Source organism: Carcharodon carcharias, chromosome 2 (genome assembly GCF_017639515.1).
Source record: "Carcharodon carcharias isolate sCarCar2 chromosome 2, sCarCar2.pri, whole genome shotgun sequence".
Taxonomy (NCBI): Eukaryota; Metazoa; Chordata; class Chondrichthyes; order Lamniformes; family Lamnidae; genus Carcharodon; species Carcharodon carcharias.
Window position 1 is genome coordinate 133,718,228 of NC_054468.1, and position 20,133 is coordinate 133,738,360.

The following is a 20,133-nucleotide window of genomic DNA, read 5'->3' on the forward strand; positions in this document are numbered from 1 at the left end:
CACAGAATAGATTCAAATTCAGAATATTAACAGTTCTAGCATTTGGCATCTGTATCTGCAAAAGCACAAAGACACGAGTCTTTTACACAGAATGTCTATGCCATGTTTATGTTCCACATAAGCCTCTTCCCACTCTAATTACTTCATCTCACTCTATCAACATTTCCAATTCCTTTCTCCATCATGTACTTCTCATGTGTTTCTTCTTAAATGCATCTATGCTATTTCTTCAACTACTCCAAGTTCCATGTTCACAATGCTAACCTGCAGCTTTAAAACGTGACTAACCAATATATTTAACATGGATTCAACAAAAATCTAAACCAACAAACCTAGTCAGCTTCCGAACAGCAAATGAAGAGATCTCAGGCTGTTCAAAACTGGTTTGTTGGTCAACAGGATGGTACACCAGGGGAATATTTTCAGCCATTGCCAAACCCTCTTCCTTTGTGGACCAGTACTGATCTTCATCCCTGTAATCCAGGTCATCATATTCTTCCTTCAGATCACAGTCCTCTTCAGAATCCTCACTTCTACAGAATAAAGGGGAAAGTGGCAAAACAAAATTGGGAACAAAAGTATTAACACAACAAAACAAAACTTAGTAGCCAAAACACAATCAAACGCCAGTAAGATCAATTTGGATTTGTCAATGGTCAAGTTTGACATAGAATTTGTAGCACAAAAACATTTGACTCAACTAGTCTGTGCCCGTGTTTATGCTTCACATGAGCCTCACTCCAACTTATTTCATCCAACCCTATCAGCATGTCCTTCCAGTCATTGCTCTCTCACATACTTACTTAGCTTCCCCTAAAATGCAAATTTTAGTTCCCCTCCAAGCCATTCACCATCCTGACTTGGAAATATATCGCCATTCCTTTAGTGTCGCTGGGTCAAAATCCTGGAACTCCCTCCCTAACAGCACTGTGGGTGTACCTACACCACATGGACTGCAGCAGTTCAAAAAGGCAGTTCACCACCATCTTCTCAAGGGCAATTAGGGAAGGGCAATAAATGCTGGCCTAGCCAGCGATGCCCACATCGCATAAATGAATAAAAACAAATTATCTAACCTTCCGAGAAGCTGTAGGTATTTTGTGACTAATGTTTTATAGCATGTTTTAAAGGAGAAACGTCAGTAGAAATAAAAATCATTTTTTAAATAGATATACTATCAAATTCCATTGAGTCTTGTGAACTCTAAAAGCTTTGAAAATGATAATTTTGTCAGTTGAAAATTTACATTACTTGAAAGAAAGTTCATTACATCAGTGATTGAAGCAAACCCAAACCAATGGGTTGGTCTCAATGAAGGAAATAGTCGTTGAAAAAAAAAAAGTTAGATTCAATTGAACACTACACACAAAACCAATATGGATAATATCGGCAGAAGGGATGAGCATTTCTTTTTAATTGTTCCAAGCCATGGTAGTATTTTTCCCTTGAATAATAAAATAAGTTTATACGGCAATGTTTGAAGACAAACATTGTTCAGTGGCTACTCAGGTTTATGGAAAATGCTCCAAAAATACCATGGAGTGAATGCGCATGCATATGTATCTGACTACCTACACACAGAAGAATTATACATCTCCCATCTGCTCTGAGAATTTTTCTCCTAGGAAGCTGTTTCCCTTGTTACAGGAATGTCTTGTTAAATGGTCAGTTTTATCCCTAATTACTTCAGGCTCATAAGATTTCCTGAAATTGAAAATAAAGTTCACTCTATTTGAAGGGAAATTGGTTTGCAATGTTACTTTAAAAGATTTGCATTGTGTGTACAAAAAGAAAATTATACAAATTGGAGACATTATGGTAAATGGGAAAAGAGATATTTTTGCAACTGCAAAAGTAATTTCAGGATATTCTATAACAATAACATGACAAAAAAATTGAACATGAAAAGTTCATTGTTTCTATCATGGTTGAAATGAATCTCATCATACTTAGAGTGAACACAATTTTTAAGACTCTTTTATAGAAATTGACTTCCAGGCAATACATAAACTAAGGTAACAAAGTATTTCTACAGTTAAGGATTCTTATGCTTGTGATCAAATCCCACCATGGCCTCAACCCTCATTATCTCTGAAACTTCCTCCAGCCCCAAAATCCTTCAAGAATTCTTTTCTCCAGTTGTGGTCTCATATGCATCCTTCAATTCCTTCACTCTACCATTGATGGCTGGGCATTCAACTGCCCAAGCTGTAAAGTCTTGGTAATCCCTCTATAAACTTCTCCACCTTTAAGATGCTCATTAAAACCTCTCTCTTCCAGAAAGTTTTAATATCTATGAAGCTCAGTGCAATAAAGCCCCTTGGGACATCCTACAATCATCAAAGGCATTATCTAAATGCAATTTGTTGTTGAAATAAAACACACAACCATGTTCACAGAATCACAGAGTCATACAGCACAAAAGGAAGGCATTTGTCCATTTGTGTCTATTTTGGCCCTTTATATCCAATTGATCCCACTCTACTGCTCTTTTCCCACAGTCCTGTAAACTTTTCCCTTTGAAGTATTCATCAACTCTTTCTAAAAGTTGCTACTGAATCTGCTTCCACCATTCTTTCAGGCAGTGCTTGCCAGAATGCAACAACTTGCAACATAATTTTCTTTTCCTCACATCACCTTTCACTCGACTGCCAAATCTTAGATCTGTATCCTACAGTTACCAATCATTCCAGCACTGGAAATAATTTCTCCTTAAATTTTTTCTCATGTCATCTTTCACACTTTTATGAATCATCTTAGATCTGCATTCTCTAGTTATCTGCATCCTCTAGATACCAACCACGTGACCACTGGAAATTTACTCCATCAAACCACGACTTTGAATGCCTCTGTCAGATCTCCACATAGTTGTTTGAAATTTAAGGAAGACAACCCCAGCTTCTTCAGCCTCTCCGCATAGTGCAATCAGACAGGACTTCGCCTATTGATGACATTGTCCATCACTTTGATCAAGAGTTGATTGATGGGGCATTAATTGGCCAGATTGGATTTGTTCTGCTTTTTGTGGACAGGACATGCCTGGGCAATTTTCCACATTGTTGAGTAGACACCAGTATTGTTGCTGTTTTTGGAACCATTTGGCTAGGTATACGACTGGTTCTAGAGCACGTCCTCAGTACTTCAGCTGGGATGTTGTCAAGGACCATGGTCCAGTGCCTTCAGGCATTTGTGGATAACATGAGAAGTGAATCTAATTGACTGAAGACTGGCATCTGGTGATGGTAGGGAATTCAGGAAGGGACAGTGGTGATGGCAAATCTGGCTGAAGATGATTGTAAATGCTCCAGCTATATCTTTTGCACTGCTGTGCTGGGCTCTCCCATCATGGAGAATAGAGATGTTTTTTAAGCCTCCTCCTCCCATTAGTTGATGACTTGTCTACCACAATCCATGATTGGACATGGCAGGACTGCAGAGCTGTTCTTAACTACTTGATGTGGATCATTTAGCACTGATTATCGCATGCTGCTTTGGTGATTTTGCATGCAAAAAGTCCTGTGTTGTAACTTCAGTGGGTTTGCACCTTCTTTTTAGGTATGCCTGGTGCTCTTCTACACTCCTCAGAGTTGGTCCTCTGGCTTGATGGTAATGGTACAGTGAAGAAAATGACAGACCATGAACAGAATTTTCTGATTGTGCCAGTGGCGGGAATTGTAGTGGTGGGAGTGGAAAATTCGGAGTGAGGTCAAAAGTCAGATTTCCGCCGCATGGGAAAACAAGTTGAAATTTCCCCTCAGCACTTTCTTGGCGGTCTAATGACAGGTCAACTTTCCCGCTGACCCATGTTGAGAACCCTAACGAAGAGTGCAGCAGGGCATGCCAGGAGCAGCACCAGACATATCTAAAAATGAGGTGTCAACCTGATGAAGCTACAACACAGGACTACTTGCTGTTTATGCAGCTTGACATGCAAGAGATAGACAGAGCTAAGTGAGTCCACATCTAACAGATCAGATTTCAGCTCTGTAGTCCAGCCACATCCAGTCATGAATGGTGGTGGACAATTAAACAATTCACTGGAGGAGGAGGCTCCACAAATATCCCCCATCCTCATAGATGGGGGTCCCAGAACAAATGCAAAAAATAAGGCTGAAGCATTTGCAACTATCTTCAGCCAGAAGTGCCGAGTGGAAGATCCATCTTGGCCTCCTCTGGAGGTTCCCAGCATCACAGATGCCAGCCTTCAGCCAATTCAATTCACTCCACGTGATATCAAGAAACAGCTGAAGGCACTGCTTACTGCAAAGGCTATGGGCCCTGACAATATTCCGGCAATAGTACCAAAGGCTTGTGCTCCAGAACTTCACGTAGCTGTACTGGAACAGTTTGGCTATGAGCGTGTCACTGGGATCTACCCAGCAATGTGTAAGATTGCCCAGGTACGTTGCATACAGAAAAAAGCAGGACAAATCCAACCCTGCCAATTACTACCCCACCAGTCTACTCTCGATCATCAGTAAGATGATGGAAGAGGTCATCAACTGTGCTATCAAGTGGCACTTGCTTAGCAATAACCTGCTTACTGACGCTCAGGTTTGGGCTCTGACACCCAGCTCCTGACCTCATTTCAGCCTTGGTTCAAATACAGACAAAAGAGCTGAACTCCGGAGGTGAGGCGAGAGTGACTGCCCTTGACATCAAGGCAACATTTGACAAAGTGTGACATCAAGGAGCCCTAGCAAAACTGGAGTCAATGGGAATCGGGGGAAACTCTCCACTGGTTGGAGTCATACCTAGCACAAAGGAAAGTGGTAGTGGTTGTTGGAGGTCAATCATCTCAGTGCCAGGACATCACTGTAGGAGTTCCTCAGGGTTGTGCCCTAGGCCCAACCATCTTCAGCTGCTTCATCAAAGACCTTTCTTCCATCATTGGATCAGAAGTGGGGATGTCTCTGATGATTGCATAATGATCAGCACCATTTGCGACTCCTCAGATACTGAAGCAATCCATGTCCAAATGCAGCAAGTGACATTCGCGCCACACAAGTGCCAGGCAATGACCATCTCCAATAAGAGAAAACTAACCACTGCCCCATCACATTCAATATTATCATTGCTAAATCGCCCACTAATCAACATCCTGGGGGCTACCATTGACCAGAAACTGAACTGGACTAGCCATATAAATATTATGGCTACAAGAGCAAGTCAGAGGCTAGGCATCCTGTGGCGAGTAACTCACCTCCTGACTCCCCAAAGCCTGTCCACCATCTACAAGGCACAAGTTAGGAGTGTGATGGAATACTCCCCACTTGCCTAGATGAGTGCAGCTCCAACAACATTCAAAAAGCTTGACGCCATCAAGGACAAGGTGCCTGCTTGATTGGCACCCCATCCACAAACATTCACTCCCTCCACCACCAACACACAGTAGCAGCAGAGTGTACCATCTACAAGATGCACTGCAGGAACTCACCAAGGTTCCTTAGACAGCACCTTCCAAACCCACAACTGCTAACATCTAGAAGGCCAAGGGCAGCAGACACATCGGAACACCACCACCACCTGGAGGTTCCCCTCCAAGCACCACCTTGACTTGGAAATATATTGCTGTTCCTTCATTGTCGATGGGTCAAAATCCTGGAACACCCTCCCTAACAGCACTGTGGTTGTATCCACACCACATGGACTGGCAGCTCACCACCAACATATCAAGGCAATTAGGGATGGGCAATAAATGCTGGCCTAGCCAGCGATGCCTATATCCCATGAATGAAAAATATCTGCATGCATTAAATATCAAGAATGCTCATTCAATACGCCAACTCACCAGAATCACCTTCGCCCTCCTATTACTTGCCACTGGTCTGAATCACAACCGGATATAAGTTGTGTGCACCTGCCCACTTTCACTTCACACGTGACTTCAAAGTGCATACTACATTGTAAGCCTACCTGCAACAGCGCTGCTCCAATTTGTCACTGGTGCTAAAGGTGCTCTCTCATATGAGATGTGGGGTTGGCAGGCAGGGCTGCTTGCACTGTATGCTGTGGGTGGGCAGGCAGGGCTGCAGTCAACTAGCAGAGTCCAGCAAGGGGATGGTGGGGCAGGGAGAATAGGCAGAGACATAAGAGTCAAGGGAATGGTGAGTTGGAGGGGGGTGGTGGGGACAGAGAGATGGCAGGCAGAGAGATGATTAGGTGTGGATGGGGGTATTAGAAACAAGGGAGGGAGGGGGAATGGCAGGCAGAGGGATGGTTGGGGATGGAGGAGAGGAGGGATGGCAGGCAGTGGTGACTGGGGGTCGGTGGAGCCCGACATAGAAGGTGCACATGCAGACACAGGAGATGGGTTGGTTGGGGTTAGTATGCAGAAGAGGGAGGGGTGCATGCAGATTCATGACTGGAAGGGGGGATTTAGGGTTGCGCAAGAGGGAAGGGGTACAAAGAGACTCATGACTTTGCTTGGATGGGTGTGGGTCCTAAATGAAGTCGGGGCGGTGGGGGGGGGGGGGGGGGCTACGTATGGCATGCACATCATGGCCCCAGTCCAGGGAGGGCAAGGCTTGTCTGCTCAATGAGGAATGCAGGGCGTGGTAAGTGCCTCACACTTGGTGGCTGTGGGGTGGTTGGCTCAGTACTGGGCTCTAGGCTGAATAATGGTCAGGTGAGGCATCTGCAGCCTGTAAATGGGAAAAACGTAATAAGGGTGGGGTGGGTCCTCAAAGCTCTTGTGGTGGGCGAGGGAGTGCCTCCCTATGTGACCGTGCACATGGCCTCAAGATGGGAAGGGGTGAGGTTCACATAGGGCATGGAGACATGTACAGTGATGGGTTCAGGGGGAGGGGCAAGAATATTCACAACAATCACTCCAGGCTCCAGAGTTACTGGGGGAGGCTGCAGTGTGACCGGAGGGAGGTCTATCTGTATACATCGTTGTCATGAAGCTATTAACGTATATATTATTGCAAAATATTTTTCTCTTAATAGTTTAGTCTGTGGGTGTGTCTTACTTGGATTAAAGCCTGCTAGTCTGGGTGCTTTGATGTGTACTAGCTTTGATATATAAGATAGCATGCATTTGCATTTTTTGAATACAGCATTCAAGTGGGGAGAAAATGATACCTATCTAGCAGATACCAAACCATATGTTTATATTACTAATAAAATTGGTACTATGAAAGGGGTTTTATTGGTTAGAAAGGTTTAGTTCAGAGGTTGTTGATATAATGAGAATTAACATTCAATGAGCAGTGGTAGATATAACAAGACAACTGTTTTGGGTGTGCAGGGCAGAGGCAACGTGAGATCAAAAGGCAGCTGTAAGCCTCCAACTGGCTCCAAAGTGAAAAGAACCTAATTTTGAACTTGTAAGGTGCAAATGCTTTGCCTGGTGTCTGGTTAAGTCTATGGGTTGCTGTTGTCTTAACTGTAATTACAGCTACCTGCATTCTTTTCTCTTCTCGCGTGTTGCCTGTTTTGACACTTCCATAGTTTGTTCTAATGATGATACAATTTTTACACGTTAGCTCTATGCTCAATAAGGGGCCTATAACTCAGTACCAGACCTGACCAATAGTACCTGCTAAGCTACTGTTGGGTGTTTGTTTTACCAGTATATGCTTAGCGTAAACTGAGTCAAGGAAGTCCCTTCACTGCAATTAGCACGCACACCTATACCTGCACAAGTTTTGAAAAAACTCAGTACCCAGGCTTAACAAGGCTTCTGCATGAATTAAAGACAGTTAAAACATTTTCCATGCTTTGAATACACAATGAGAAACGCTTATAGAATGCCATTACAAAACACCTGTAAGTAGAATTTAAAATTAAACTACGTGGCTGAGAATTATTGTAGATTCTAAACATGAATTCCTGAAACTGAAAAATCTAAACTTTAGTTTATATTTAAAGGGAAACAAGTTTGCAAGAAGATGTTAGAAAAAATATATGCATCCAAACAATAAGCACATAGGTGAGAATTGGTGAACGGGAAAGAAAGGCTTTTTTTTTGCAAAAATATACTTTATTCATAAATCTTCAACAACATTTCAAACCATTTCAAAATCACCATCACAAAAATACAATCAGGTTCAACTTTTATAACATGAATCACAAGGTGTATTAGTACAAACAATGAATATTACAATCATTGGCAGACATTCATTTTGAGCTGTACATCCCGAGGGGCTCTTTACAGTTCCCAGCCCCTCGGTGCACTATGGCAGAAAGGTCTTAGGCAGCGGCCCTTCCCCACTGCGCCTTTGTGGCGGCTGCCCCAAGCTTTAGTGCGTCCCTCAGTACATAGTCCTGGACCTTGGAATGTGCCAGTCTGCAACACTAGGTCGGGGACAACTCTTTGCGCTGGAAGACCAACAAGTTACGGGCAGACCAAAGAGCGTCTTTTACCGAGTTGATGATCCTCCAGCTGCAGTTGATGTTTGTCTCGGTGTGTGTCCCTGGGAACAGCCCTTGGAGCACAGAGTCCTGTGTTAAAGAACTGCTCGAGACGAACCTCGACAGAAACCACTGCATCTCTCTCCAGACCTTCTTTGCAAAGACACAATCTACAAGGTGAACAACGGTCTCTTCCCCACCCCAGCCACCTCGAGGGCAACATGCGGAGGGGGTGAGACTCCAGGCGTGTAGGAAGGATCTGACAGGGAGGGCTTTTCTCACCACCAGCCAAGCTACATCTTGGTACTTGTTGGAAACTTCTGGCGATGAGGCATTCTGCCAAATGACTTTGTCAGTCTGCTCAGGGAACCATCCCACCGGGTCCACCCTCTCCTTTTCCCTCAGGGCCTTTAAGACATTACGTGCAAACCACTGCCTGTTGGGCTTGTGGTCAAAAGGTGTTTCTCTGCATAAATTTTTCCACGAGGGACAGGTGGTACGGCACGGTCCAACTATTTGGAGCGTTCCGCGGCAGCGTGGCCAGACCCATCCTTCGCAACACTGGGGACAGGTAGAACCTCAGCATGTAGTGACACTTGGTGTTTGCATACTGAGGGTCTACGCACCGCTTGATGCAGCCACACACAAGGATGACAATCAGTATGAGGGTGATGTTGGGCACGTTTTTTCCCCCTTTATCTAGAGGCTTATACATCACGTCCCTGCGGACACGATCCATTTTCGACCTCCAGATAACGTGGAAGATGGCTCGGGCGATCGCCACCACGCAGGAGTGTGGAATGGGCCAGACCTGCGCCTCGTACAGCAACAGCGAGAGTGCCTCACACCTGATGACCAGGTTCTTACCTGCAATGGAAAGGGGGCGTCGCTTCCACATGCCCAGTTTCCTTTTCACCATAGACACTCGCTCCTTCCAGTTTCTAACGCATGCCCTGGTCCCTCCGAACCATATCCCCAGCACCTTCAGGCCGTCAGCCCTGACAGTGAAGGGGACAAAGGATCGGTCAGCCCAGTTCCCAAAGAACATGGCCTCGCTCTTCCCACAATTTACCTTGGCTCCCGAGGCCAGTTCGAACTGGTCGCAGATGTGGATAAGTCTGTGCACCGACAACGGATCCGAGCAGAAGACGGCGAAATCGTCCATGTACAGGGAGGCTTTGATCTGAGTGCTTCTACTGCCTGGGATCGTCACTCCTCTTATGCCCGGATCCTTCCTGATGGACTCAGCAAAGAGTTCTATGCAACACACGAAAAGAACAGGCGAGAGAGGACAGCCCTGCCTGACTCCAGATTTAATAGGAAAGCTATCTGATTCCCACCCATTGATTGAGACTGCACTACTGATGTTAGTGTAGAGCAGTTGGATCCAATTGCGAATTCCCTCCCCAAACCCCATTTTGGAGAGCACATCCATTATGTAGGTGTGCGATATTCTGTCAAAGGCCTTCTCCTGATCCAGGCTGATGAGGCAGGTATCCACACCCCTGTCCTGTACATAGGCAATTGTATCCCTGAGCAGCGCGAAGCTGTCAGAGATCTTCCTGCCCGGCACAGTGCAGGTCTGGTCAGGGTGGATCACCAATTCCAGAGCAGATTTGACCCAATTGGCGATGACCTTGGATAGAATCTTATAGTCCACATTCAACAGTGAAATGGGTCGCCAATTTCTAATTTCCTCCCTTTCCCCCTTGTGCTTGTAGTTGAGGGTGATGATGCCTTTCCTCATGGATTCTGACATACTGCCAGCCAGGAGCATACTCTCGTACACTTCTAGCAGATCCGGGCCGATCCAGCCCCACAGAGCCGAATACAACTCCGCCGGCAAGCCGTCACTTCCGGGAGTTTTACTCTTCTCAAAAGGACTCAAGGGCCTTAGTCAGTTTGTCAGAAGTTAGCGGTTTGTCCAGGCTCTTCCGTGTACTGTCGTCTAAGAGCTCCGTGATAGAGGACAGGAAGGACTGGGAGGCCGTGTTGTCTGTGGGTTTCACGTCATACAATCCAGCATAAGAGGATTTGCTGATCCTCAAAATGTCGGACTGTGATGGCTTTACCGGGCTGTCTTCTTCCTTCAGGCTGCTGATCAGAGCTCTCTCTGTGTACCTTTTGGAAGAAGAAACGTGAGCACTTCTCGTCCTGCTCCATGGAGCGGACTCTGGAACGGAAGATGATCTTGGAGGCCTCCGAGGCAAAGAGCAAGGCTTGCTGGCTCTTCACCTCTTGGAGTTCCTCCTTGACATCGACCCCCATCGACCGCAGCTGGAGCAGATTCTGCATGTTTTTCTGGAGTCGGGACATTTCCCTCTGTTCCTTTCTAGCTTTCTGGGTGCCTTTGAGGATGAAAAACCTCGATGTTTCCTTTGATCGCTTCCCACCAGTGTGTCAGTAACTCAAAGTGGGGTTTCACGGTTCTCCAACCTTTGTAATCCCTCTTGAGCTCCTCAATGTTCTCTGGGGTCAGCAGTTGCACGTTTAGCTTCCATACACCCCTGCCCACCCTCTGGTCCTTCTCTAAGTGGCAGTCAGCCAGTAGGAGGCAGTGGTCAGAGAAAAACACCGGCTTGACGTCGGTGGATCTGACTGCGAATGCACGGGGCACAAACAGGAAATCTATCCCGGAACGGACGGACCCATCAGGCCGCAACCAGGTGTATCTATGCTGTGCTCCGTCTGCAGGGTTGAAGACGTCGTGCAGCTTGGCATCCTTTACTGTTTCCATCAGGGATCTGGATGTAGCGTGCAATCTGCTTTCGGCCCTGCCGGATTGTCCAGCAGCCGCATCGATGGTGCAGTTGAAGTCACCGCCCAGAATGACCGGCCTGGAGGTCACCAGCAGCAGTGGGAGCTGCTGAAAAACCTCCAGCCGTTCAGCCCCTTGTGACAGGGTGTACACGTTAATTAACCAGAGTGGAGCATTCTTGTACATTACGTCTGCTAGGAGGAGGCGCCCGCCCACCACATCTTTAACCTGGGAAACAGTGAAGCTGCCTCCCCGCAGCAGAATACCCAGGCCGGAGGAACGAGAGTCGATTCCTCCCGACCAGATCGATGGCCCATGGGACCACCATCATGACCATTGCCTGTAGGAGCTGAGGTGCGGTATCGCACACTCCTGCAGAAACAACAGGTCAGCTTTGACCTTGGCAAGGCAATCCAAGGTCGCAACACATCGCGTAGTAGATTTAATGCTACGCACATTTATGGATACAATCTTTAAACCCATTTTAAAGCATTTAGTCTCTTACCAAACCTGTTGTCTCCGAGAGTTCCAGACCTTTGGTCTACTCCTTCATGCCCATAGTGTGCTCAAATTGCTTCACTTTGGGTGGGCTGAGGAAACTGCCCTGAACCTCCCCATTGGCGATGTTCTGCTCGGGTAGCATCTGGGGGTCCGTGCAGAGAGCGGGGTTTGAAATGTCCTCTGTTGGAGAAGCTTCTCCAATCCTCTCCCCCTCTGGGGCGTTGCTGCTCCTGGCTTCCCGGAGCTGGGGTGTGCTGAGCGCCTCACTGCTCCCAGATTCCTGGGGTTGTGGTGCACTGGCCTCTTCGGGTTGTAGGCAAAGTTGGGGTGCGCTGGTCTCCTCATTGTCTCCAATGTCTGGAGCTTGGGTGTCTCATCCTCCAACTCCCTAGCGTTTTGCCGCTTCTTCTGTTGGTGCCGCCCTGGCCCTTCTTCGTCTGAAGAGCTGCTGCTCTTGTTATCCGTGTCGGATGGGAGACGCCTCTTGCCTCAGAAGTGGCTTGGTTCCTTCTTAACCCCTTCTTCCTTTTGGCTTCCTTCACCAGCTGCCACTCCCCCTGCTGCTTTCCCACTGCTGCCTCCTCCTCCTCCATTGATTCGCTCTCCTGAGGAGTGGGAGGTTCAGGGCAGTGTTGTTGATTGGCTGTCTGTTGCCCCAATCTTTTCCTCCACCTTATCTCTCTCTGTGTCCTCCTTTGTCCCATTGTTCTCCCTGGGGCCTTGGTGGTTGGAGTGACACGAGGCATTGCTTCTGCTTCCCCCTCGTTGGCTTTGGCTGCCTGTGCATAAGTACGGCAACGTTTGGGGCAGGTCCTGTAGAGGTGACTTGCCTCGCCACACAGGTTGCAGCACTTAGCCTGTTTACAGTCTTTTGTCTGGTGCCCTTCCTGTTTGCAGTTCTTGCAGAGGACGGCGCTGCAGTTGGCTGCCATATGACCTGCCTTGCAGCATTAGCGACAAAGTTTGGGTTGCCCAGCATAGACAAGGTAGCCACGGCTTACCCCGATAGCGAATCTGGAAGGAAGGTGGAAGATGGCTCTCTTACCATCAGTCTTGAGCGTGACCTTAACCTGGTGTTTACATGTCCAGATCCCAAATCATCTCTAACCGCGGTGCAGCTCCCAACCTTATTGAAGCACCTGGTGAGAAAGGTGAGCACGTCGGCGACAGGGACGAAGGGTTTGTAAAGATGTACCGTCGCTACCCGGTCTCATTGCAATGGCAGAGCAAAGAGCAGCTCCGCCGTCAGGATCTTCATCTCCGGCAGGTCTTTCTTCTCCTCAAACACCTTCAGGAGCTTGACACAAGCTGCCACTTGCTTGAACGTCACATCAAAAACTCCAGCGCTGGGGAAGTCCTGTAGGCAGTAGATCTCTGCAGCCTCGAAACCACACAGCTTGAATAGGATCCTCTTGGTGAAGAAGGTCCGATCCATAACTGTTCCTTCCTCGCAGCCCTTCACCATGACTCGGATGGTGTTAGGTACCCCATAGTATGGGTTTGACTGGCTATAGCCATTGCTGGATGAGACTTCTGTATTATATTTTTTAACATGACTAGATATGTGTTTTAGATACATATTAAGGTGGAAGCTGTCTTTCTGAACCAAACTTCAAAATGGAGATTGAAGCCTAGATGTCTGCAAAACAGATGATTTCTCTGATCTGTAGGGTAGCTAGGATTTAGATATGAACCACATTTTGGGTGCCAATCATTTTTACACATCTCTCTCACATCTAGCATCGTCGTTGTCAGAGGGTTGCTAATCATGCTCAATGATGCCATGATATAATGGGACAAATAGTAGAGGCAGGCCCCAAGAATGACCTCAGCTGGCACAAGGATTGAACCTGCACCATCAGCATTATCAAGCACCACACTCTAAACAACTGAGCTAACCGGCCCCAAGAGTAAAGCATAACAGCTATAAGAGGCCTGGGTAAGGTGTAAACATCTGTTTGTCAAGTGATTCTATACACAAGCTGCTTTCTTGCATATCTGAACTGATCTGACTGATAGACATCTCATCATCTGGATGCTGGTGTGGGATAGAAATTATTGGCTTTTCTCAATCACTCAAATTCAATACAGCTTCTAAAACCAAGACTTCTGGGATCATTTCCACTTTCGATGTAGTTGGAAACTGATGGGAGCAGACTGACCACCCATTAAACAGCTGCCCAGTGTCGTTACTATTAAAAAAAATTAAAGACAAAAATTTTCAGCAAAAGGTGTTAGCACCACATAAACTGTTCTAGAAAAGGGCACTGTACTCTTTGTAGACTGACTTGGTTATTATTTTATTCCTCTTTGACCAGTATTAACTTGCTATGTCCTTTTGCTTCAGTGTATAATCTCTCTTGCAAATACATATTAATTATTAGTTTTAGCTTCACACATTGCTCTGATATTGGAGATATTTACCACCTTTGAAATAGACAGAAGAGTTCCATGAGCAACCTACATACAAGTACAATGCATCATTTGACTGTTAGTTCATCGGAAGCTACCACAGTCAATGCATACCAAAGCAAGGATTTAGGTATTGGTTCATAAAATACTCAGTTTACTTATGGAAAATACTTCTGTTATGACAGTAACAAGTGTCAGGAGGAAGCTTGGATGGCAGCATTATATTCAAAGTAAAGCCACCTAAAAATGCGTGTTGTCTAATATTACTAACTTGACAAACCACTGCTTGAAAAAACAAACATAACTCTCACTTAAGACAAAGCTACATCATAACAATTTCTGAGGGGAATATTTTCTTAATTCACATTCTTATTTCTGAAATTTTTGACTCATTGCTGGGTTAAAGTTCCACAGCTGCTGTCAACTTCCAACGCCTTGTTCAGGTGACTAATATTCATGTGAGGCTTGACAGCAGGTATCAGAAAGATGTAAAGATTCCATGATACTATTTCGGAGAAGAGCAGGGAAGTTATCCCTGACGTACTGGCCTATATTTATCCTTCAATCAACCTCACAAAACAGATTTTCTTGTTTTTAATCACATTGCTGTTTGTGGGACCTTACTGTGAGCAAATTGGCTGCTATGCTTCCTACAACACAACAGTAGCTACACTTCAAAAATACTCAATTGGCTGTAAAGCGCTTTGGGATGTCCTGTGGTCACAAAAGGTGATGCAATTCAAATCTTTCCTTTTATAAATTCAACTGCAGTGGTCCATCCCATCCAAACCATGTCTTGTCCTGATCACTACACAGCCATTTTCAGCAGGAGTCACTCGAAGGTGAAAGATTTTAAGACTGAAGAATGGAGCTTTTCCATTTCAGGCAGCCATGAATTGGAGTGAGATTGATCAAATGCATTCCATAAAACGATACCCCACTCGTCAGACTGAGTCAGATTTAATTCAAAATATGAGAGTTGAAATAGGCTGGAAATCCAATCCAGTCCACAAATAAATTATTATATACTCAAAAAGGGACAAACTTTTAACTTTCATTCTGTGACATAATAAAAAGAGTTCAAGATAGAGAAAAAAAACGTGATGAGCTTACTCTGCTACAGCTTCCTTTTCATGACTTTGCAGCTCTCGGAGAAGTTGCTTAACATCCTTCTGGTTTTCGGTAGTCATGTTTATAGTCTGCAAAAGTACTCTATGTTCAGATTTGGATTTAAATCTGCCTCTGTTTTGGCTATCATTGTTTGATCTGCAGAAAGGAAAATAACCAAAATGTCAATAGAACCATTGCATTTACCTTTCCCATCAAAGACATCCATCCAAAATCTATGCAGCACATGAATTGTTTCTTTTAAATAGAAAAAATATCCAGATTCACTGTGTTCAAAGTAAGGGGAATGAAATAGGCTCCTTTTTGCACTGAGTGACATTCAAGCGCTTCTTCAAAAGTTACACAGCATCAGCTTACTTTACCTAATAGCATCCAGGAATGGCATAGGACAACAGAAAGAGAGGGGGTGAAACTGTTCTTTGCTAGTAACACAAAACAGGCCCATGATGGATCAGCAGCTTATTTTACCCCACTCTTGACTTCCTTTTCACTGAAATTCATGCTAAAAGTGGAGGCCAATTTCATCCCCAAGGCTTTCAGCTGATTAAGTAGATAACAAAGCACACCCAGCTCAACATTCCATGTCTGATGTGCCTGGCCAAGAAGTGAAAACGTTTCAAAGAAGGGTCTAATTGGATTTGAAATGTTAACTCTGTTTCTCTCTCCACAGATGCTGCCAGACCTGCTGAGTTTTTCCAGCATTTTCTGTTATTTCAGATTTCTAGCATCTGCAGTATTTTGCTTTTATCTTATTTCTCATCTCTCACTCCCCTCTCCCAAGTATACAAAGCAATTTATGCCAACTAACATCCATTATCCAGTGATTATATTTTAAACACTTGTTTTAAAACTCTTCCACTTTCAAAACAAGTATTGTTTTCTACCCTGCTTGCAGTTTCAAAACACCATTTCTCATAAGCCGACCAGCCAAATGACTTGCTCACAGGCATCGTCAAATGTCATTTGCTTACCAACTGCTTTGAGCAGCACAAGAATCACTTGGGTTAAATTATTTTGGGTTTCCTTTTCAACCTGTGATGAATTAACTGACTTGTTTGGAATGTTTGTTCTACTAGATAGGGGATAGCAGTAGCCACAGTTCAAATACATTCATAAAATTTATTGCTTAAGCAGAAAGCTGTGCTCACATCACTTGAGCCTGAGTCTGTGTTGGTCACATTCTGGACCTACCTTTGTGATTTGACTAGATTACCAAATAAGTTGAACTCTCCTCGATCCTTCAACACATCATCAGGATACTTCCTACTTTCAGCTCCGGCTCTACTTTCAGTTCCAGTTCCTGCTCTACTTCCAATTCCAGCTCTGGCTCCTGCTCTACCTCCGGCTCCGGCTCTACTTCCAGCTCCAGCTCCCCTTCCGGCTCCAGCTCTACCCCTACCCCTACTCCGAGGCCTGGTTGAAGGAGTTGGCTTTCGGGTAAAACAGAAGTCATCCCCATCATCCCACGCTTTTCCCGAGGCTTTCCTACTTCCTCCTCCTGTACCACCACGAGACTTGTTGAACCTTCCTCCTCCTCTGTTTGGCCTCCTTCCAAAATTCATTTTCTGTGATCACTGTTCAAAAGATGAATCACTTGTTATATATTACAGATTTGAATTATAACCAAATAGTTATCAATTCTGGACATTTATAATACATTGTAGGTGAGTTCTACTAGGTGTTCTGGTCAATATTTATCCTTCAAAAACATTACTAAAACAGACAGATTATCTGATCTTTATGTCATTGCTGTTTGTGGAACCTTGCTATGCACAACTCGGTTGCTGCGATTCCTACATTACAACAGTGACTATACTTCAGAAAGCACAAGACACCTTCATTGCACTTTCCAAATTTTTAATGGTAGCAAAATAAAAATCACTCACAATCAAATTGGGAGCTTTGTAAGACAGGTTATGAATGGATTAGCTCATCATTCCATATTCATGGTTGTTCAAATGTGCAAGGTGCTTTATTTTCCCAAATCCACTTCTTACCCTGATGAAGATGGTTGAAGGCAAATTAGTAACATCAACCACAATGAACATAAAAGCCTGATATTTTTGCAAATGTTTACAAATTCAATCCTCACAATAAAAGTTCAAACTTTTAAGACACTACATTAATTATTTTTTGGAAAGATTGCTGCTGCATGACCTGCTGGGACAGTCAATTCCTTTTACTTCAAAGTAATTTGATTGAAATGATCTATTGCCTTCAGTAACAAAGTGGGAACTTCGCTGTTATTTATATTTAATTCAAATTACTGAATAATTTGAAATTTTAAGCAGGGATAAAGGACAAAAAGGCCCCAGTCTATTTAGTTCACCTTCTATCACCTTGGTAGTTGCATGATATAATTAAAACAAAGTTGTTGACTAATCATCACAATCAATCTCTCTCTCGTCTACAACAGACCTAGACATGATGCGAGAAAAACCATTGTGCTGGTGAGCTTTGGGAACTATAGTTTCAAAGTCATCTGTTCTTCCCAAGCATACTACATGTAACATTTCATGTCTCAAATTACACACATACACTTTCCCAACATGTCATCTTCTGAAATAAATCTATCTAAATTTTCTTTGAATGGATAAACACTAACTGCTTCCACTATCGCCCTAGTCTGTTCCATAAATTAGCCATCAGCTTACTGAAATATTGTTCACAGATTCATTTTGAACTTACTTCCCAAATGCAAGCCAAGTCTTCTGGTTCTATTGTTCTAGACAAGGTGAAAACAGCTTGTCATGAGTTACATCATCAAGTCCGGTCAGAATGCCAAAACTGCTATTATATATTGTTATATTATCTGTAAATATCTTTAAAAGCTAAGAACTAATTGTCACGTGTAAGCGTTCCAGGGCACCACATTTCACAGTTCCTCTACAGAGTCATGTGATGTGACACAAACAGTCCAAACCTGCCCATCTTTTGCAGCACAGCAAATATTAAATGTCAACAGCGCTCATCTTTCCAAGCTTAAAGTGTGTTTATTACTAGCATCAGGGACCCAAAAGGCATCAAGAATACGTAGTAACTGCAATTACAGCAGTTGAAAAAAATGACTTTAAATGATCAGCAATAGATACTACTTCCATGGTTTTAACTTCTGATTTCCAATACTGGCAGTTTATTTTTTAATACAGGGAGCTGTGTTATCCTTAAGGTTAACAAACACCAACATGGGTCTCACTTTGAAACCAAAATTAAAGACGTTTGGAGGGTGGCAATCAACATCAACATTGGCAATATTAACCTTATGGAGCTCACAGGCACCATTCTCACTGTGATATCAGCCTTAAGTCAGATAGATGTGCGTTGTGGAAAATCCCACTCCAGGGATTTGAGCATAAAATCCAGACTAACACTAAAGTGCAGCACTGACAGAATGATGTACTGTCATTTTCTAATTGATTGATCTGGTTGTCATACAGATCTAACTCTCAGAGAGTTATCTAAAGCTCAAGGTTCTCAATGGTCTTGATAAGGTTCTGACGAAGACACCGCACTTTCACTTTCTTCAGTACATCAAATCCTTCTATTTTCCCAATTCTGCAGTGGTTGAGATCGACATCTTCTGCTTCTGAATCTAAAATGATGGTGTCGATATCAACTGGAGTGTCTGGCTTTCCTGATGCATTTCCTCCAGTTCCCCTTAATCTTATATTCTGAAACATCTCATCAATAGCTCCTTTCTTCAGCCTTCATCCCCAGATTCTATTCCTGTCTCTACATCTATCAGATGATGAATTAAATCAAGGCCCATTTGGTGGCATAGACGGACGCTAAAGAATCCATAGCACTGTTTCAAGGAGTTATCTTCAAATATTTAGCCCTCAATATCACTACAGTACATCACTGTCTAAGACTTATAATAGCAGGATAATTTGAGACCTCAGGGGGTCTAGCCTGTCCTTTTCTTGACTTCCTGCCTTTTTGCAAGTCGTTCCAGGCCCAGGTAAGGAACCCATGCTCCGGGTCATGGCCAGCAGTGGAACGAGCAAATTTTCGGTGGTGCTGAGGAAGAACTAGAGATTCAAGAGGCAGTGGCTGCTTATAAGCAGAGGATCTTGCGGGAAGAGTACTTGGGTTTCCTTAAGCAACATGAGGAAGGCAACGGGAAATCGCCACATGTATTTTTTTCCCTAATCATATTGCTCATTGAAATTGAAAACCAGAGGCTCCTTTGAACAACTAAAGAGGAAATTGCAAGGAGGCGTGAAGAACTGAGCGACTAGAGATTACCTTGGTCATTAAAAAATTGCTGAACCTTGCTACGCGCAAATTGGCTGCTCCGTTTCTAGCATTACAACGGTAGTTGAAGCAAGTACCTCATTGGCTGTAAATGTTTGGAAGCTTCTGAAGTCCTGAAAGGCGCTTTATAAATGCAAGTTCTTCTCTACTTCTGGGAGAGATGAGGAATTATCCCAAATCTACAGCTAATGCATGTAACATTAAAAAAAAAACACTTGCCCAACTATAACATACAGTCCAGCGAAGGTCTCCGTATTGCTCCAGTTGTTTTTCTTACACAAAGCACAAATTGGCTTCAAGATGCTGGGTGCCCCGGAAGTGATTTTATTTTAAAGTTCCGGGTCAAGGAGGCACAGGTTACCATGGAGATCTCGCGGCGTTCATCTTCTCGCTTCACTCAGCTGAAACATCGGCGTGTTTGATTGCCATAGAAATCACTACAGTCAGAGCACTTCGTAAAGTAAAACAGAGAGCGCGACTCCAGCGGATTTGACCTTTCATTCTGTTAAATCTTTTTTGTTGATGAAAATGCCGGGTAAGTGCCGCCTACTCTTCCTCCCCTGGACACTGAACCAAGGGCTGGGGACAGGGCACTCAACTATCGCTAACCACAGGTTACCGAACCATGCTGCTTTTATTCAGTAGTTGCTTATTTATGATTTTTTTTTAAATAAAAGAAAGGGCACATCGAATGACAAGGGCGTTGTCAATAACGGGCT

The 20,133-nt window shown here is 44.3% G+C and overlaps 1 protein-coding gene across 5 annotated transcripts in view; it reads right to left on the bottom strand.

Moving 5' to 3' along the window:
• The window catches only part of dhx57 (DEAH (Asp-Glu-Ala-Asp/His) box polypeptide 57), a 101,734-nt gene extending 82,013 nt beyond the window's left edge, over positions 1–19,721 (bottom strand). Inside the window, exons 1-5 of one of the 5 annotated variants that reach the window (XM_041182832.1) lie at positions 19,492–19,621; positions 17,044–17,155; positions 16,349–16,731; positions 15,143–15,295; positions 333–533 (exon numbers count right to left, since the gene is read on the bottom strand). In XM_041182832.1, coding sequence (XP_041038766.1) covers positions 333–533; positions 15,143–15,295; positions 16,349–16,719 — 725 coding nt within the window. In that variant the 5' untranslated portion in view covers positions 16,720–16,731; positions 17,044–17,155; positions 19,492–19,621. The other 4 variants (XM_041182833.1, XM_041182836.1, XM_041182834.1 and 1 more) reach the window with 4 other exon arrangements.
• Between the last annotated feature and the right edge of the window lie 412 nt (positions 19,722–20,133).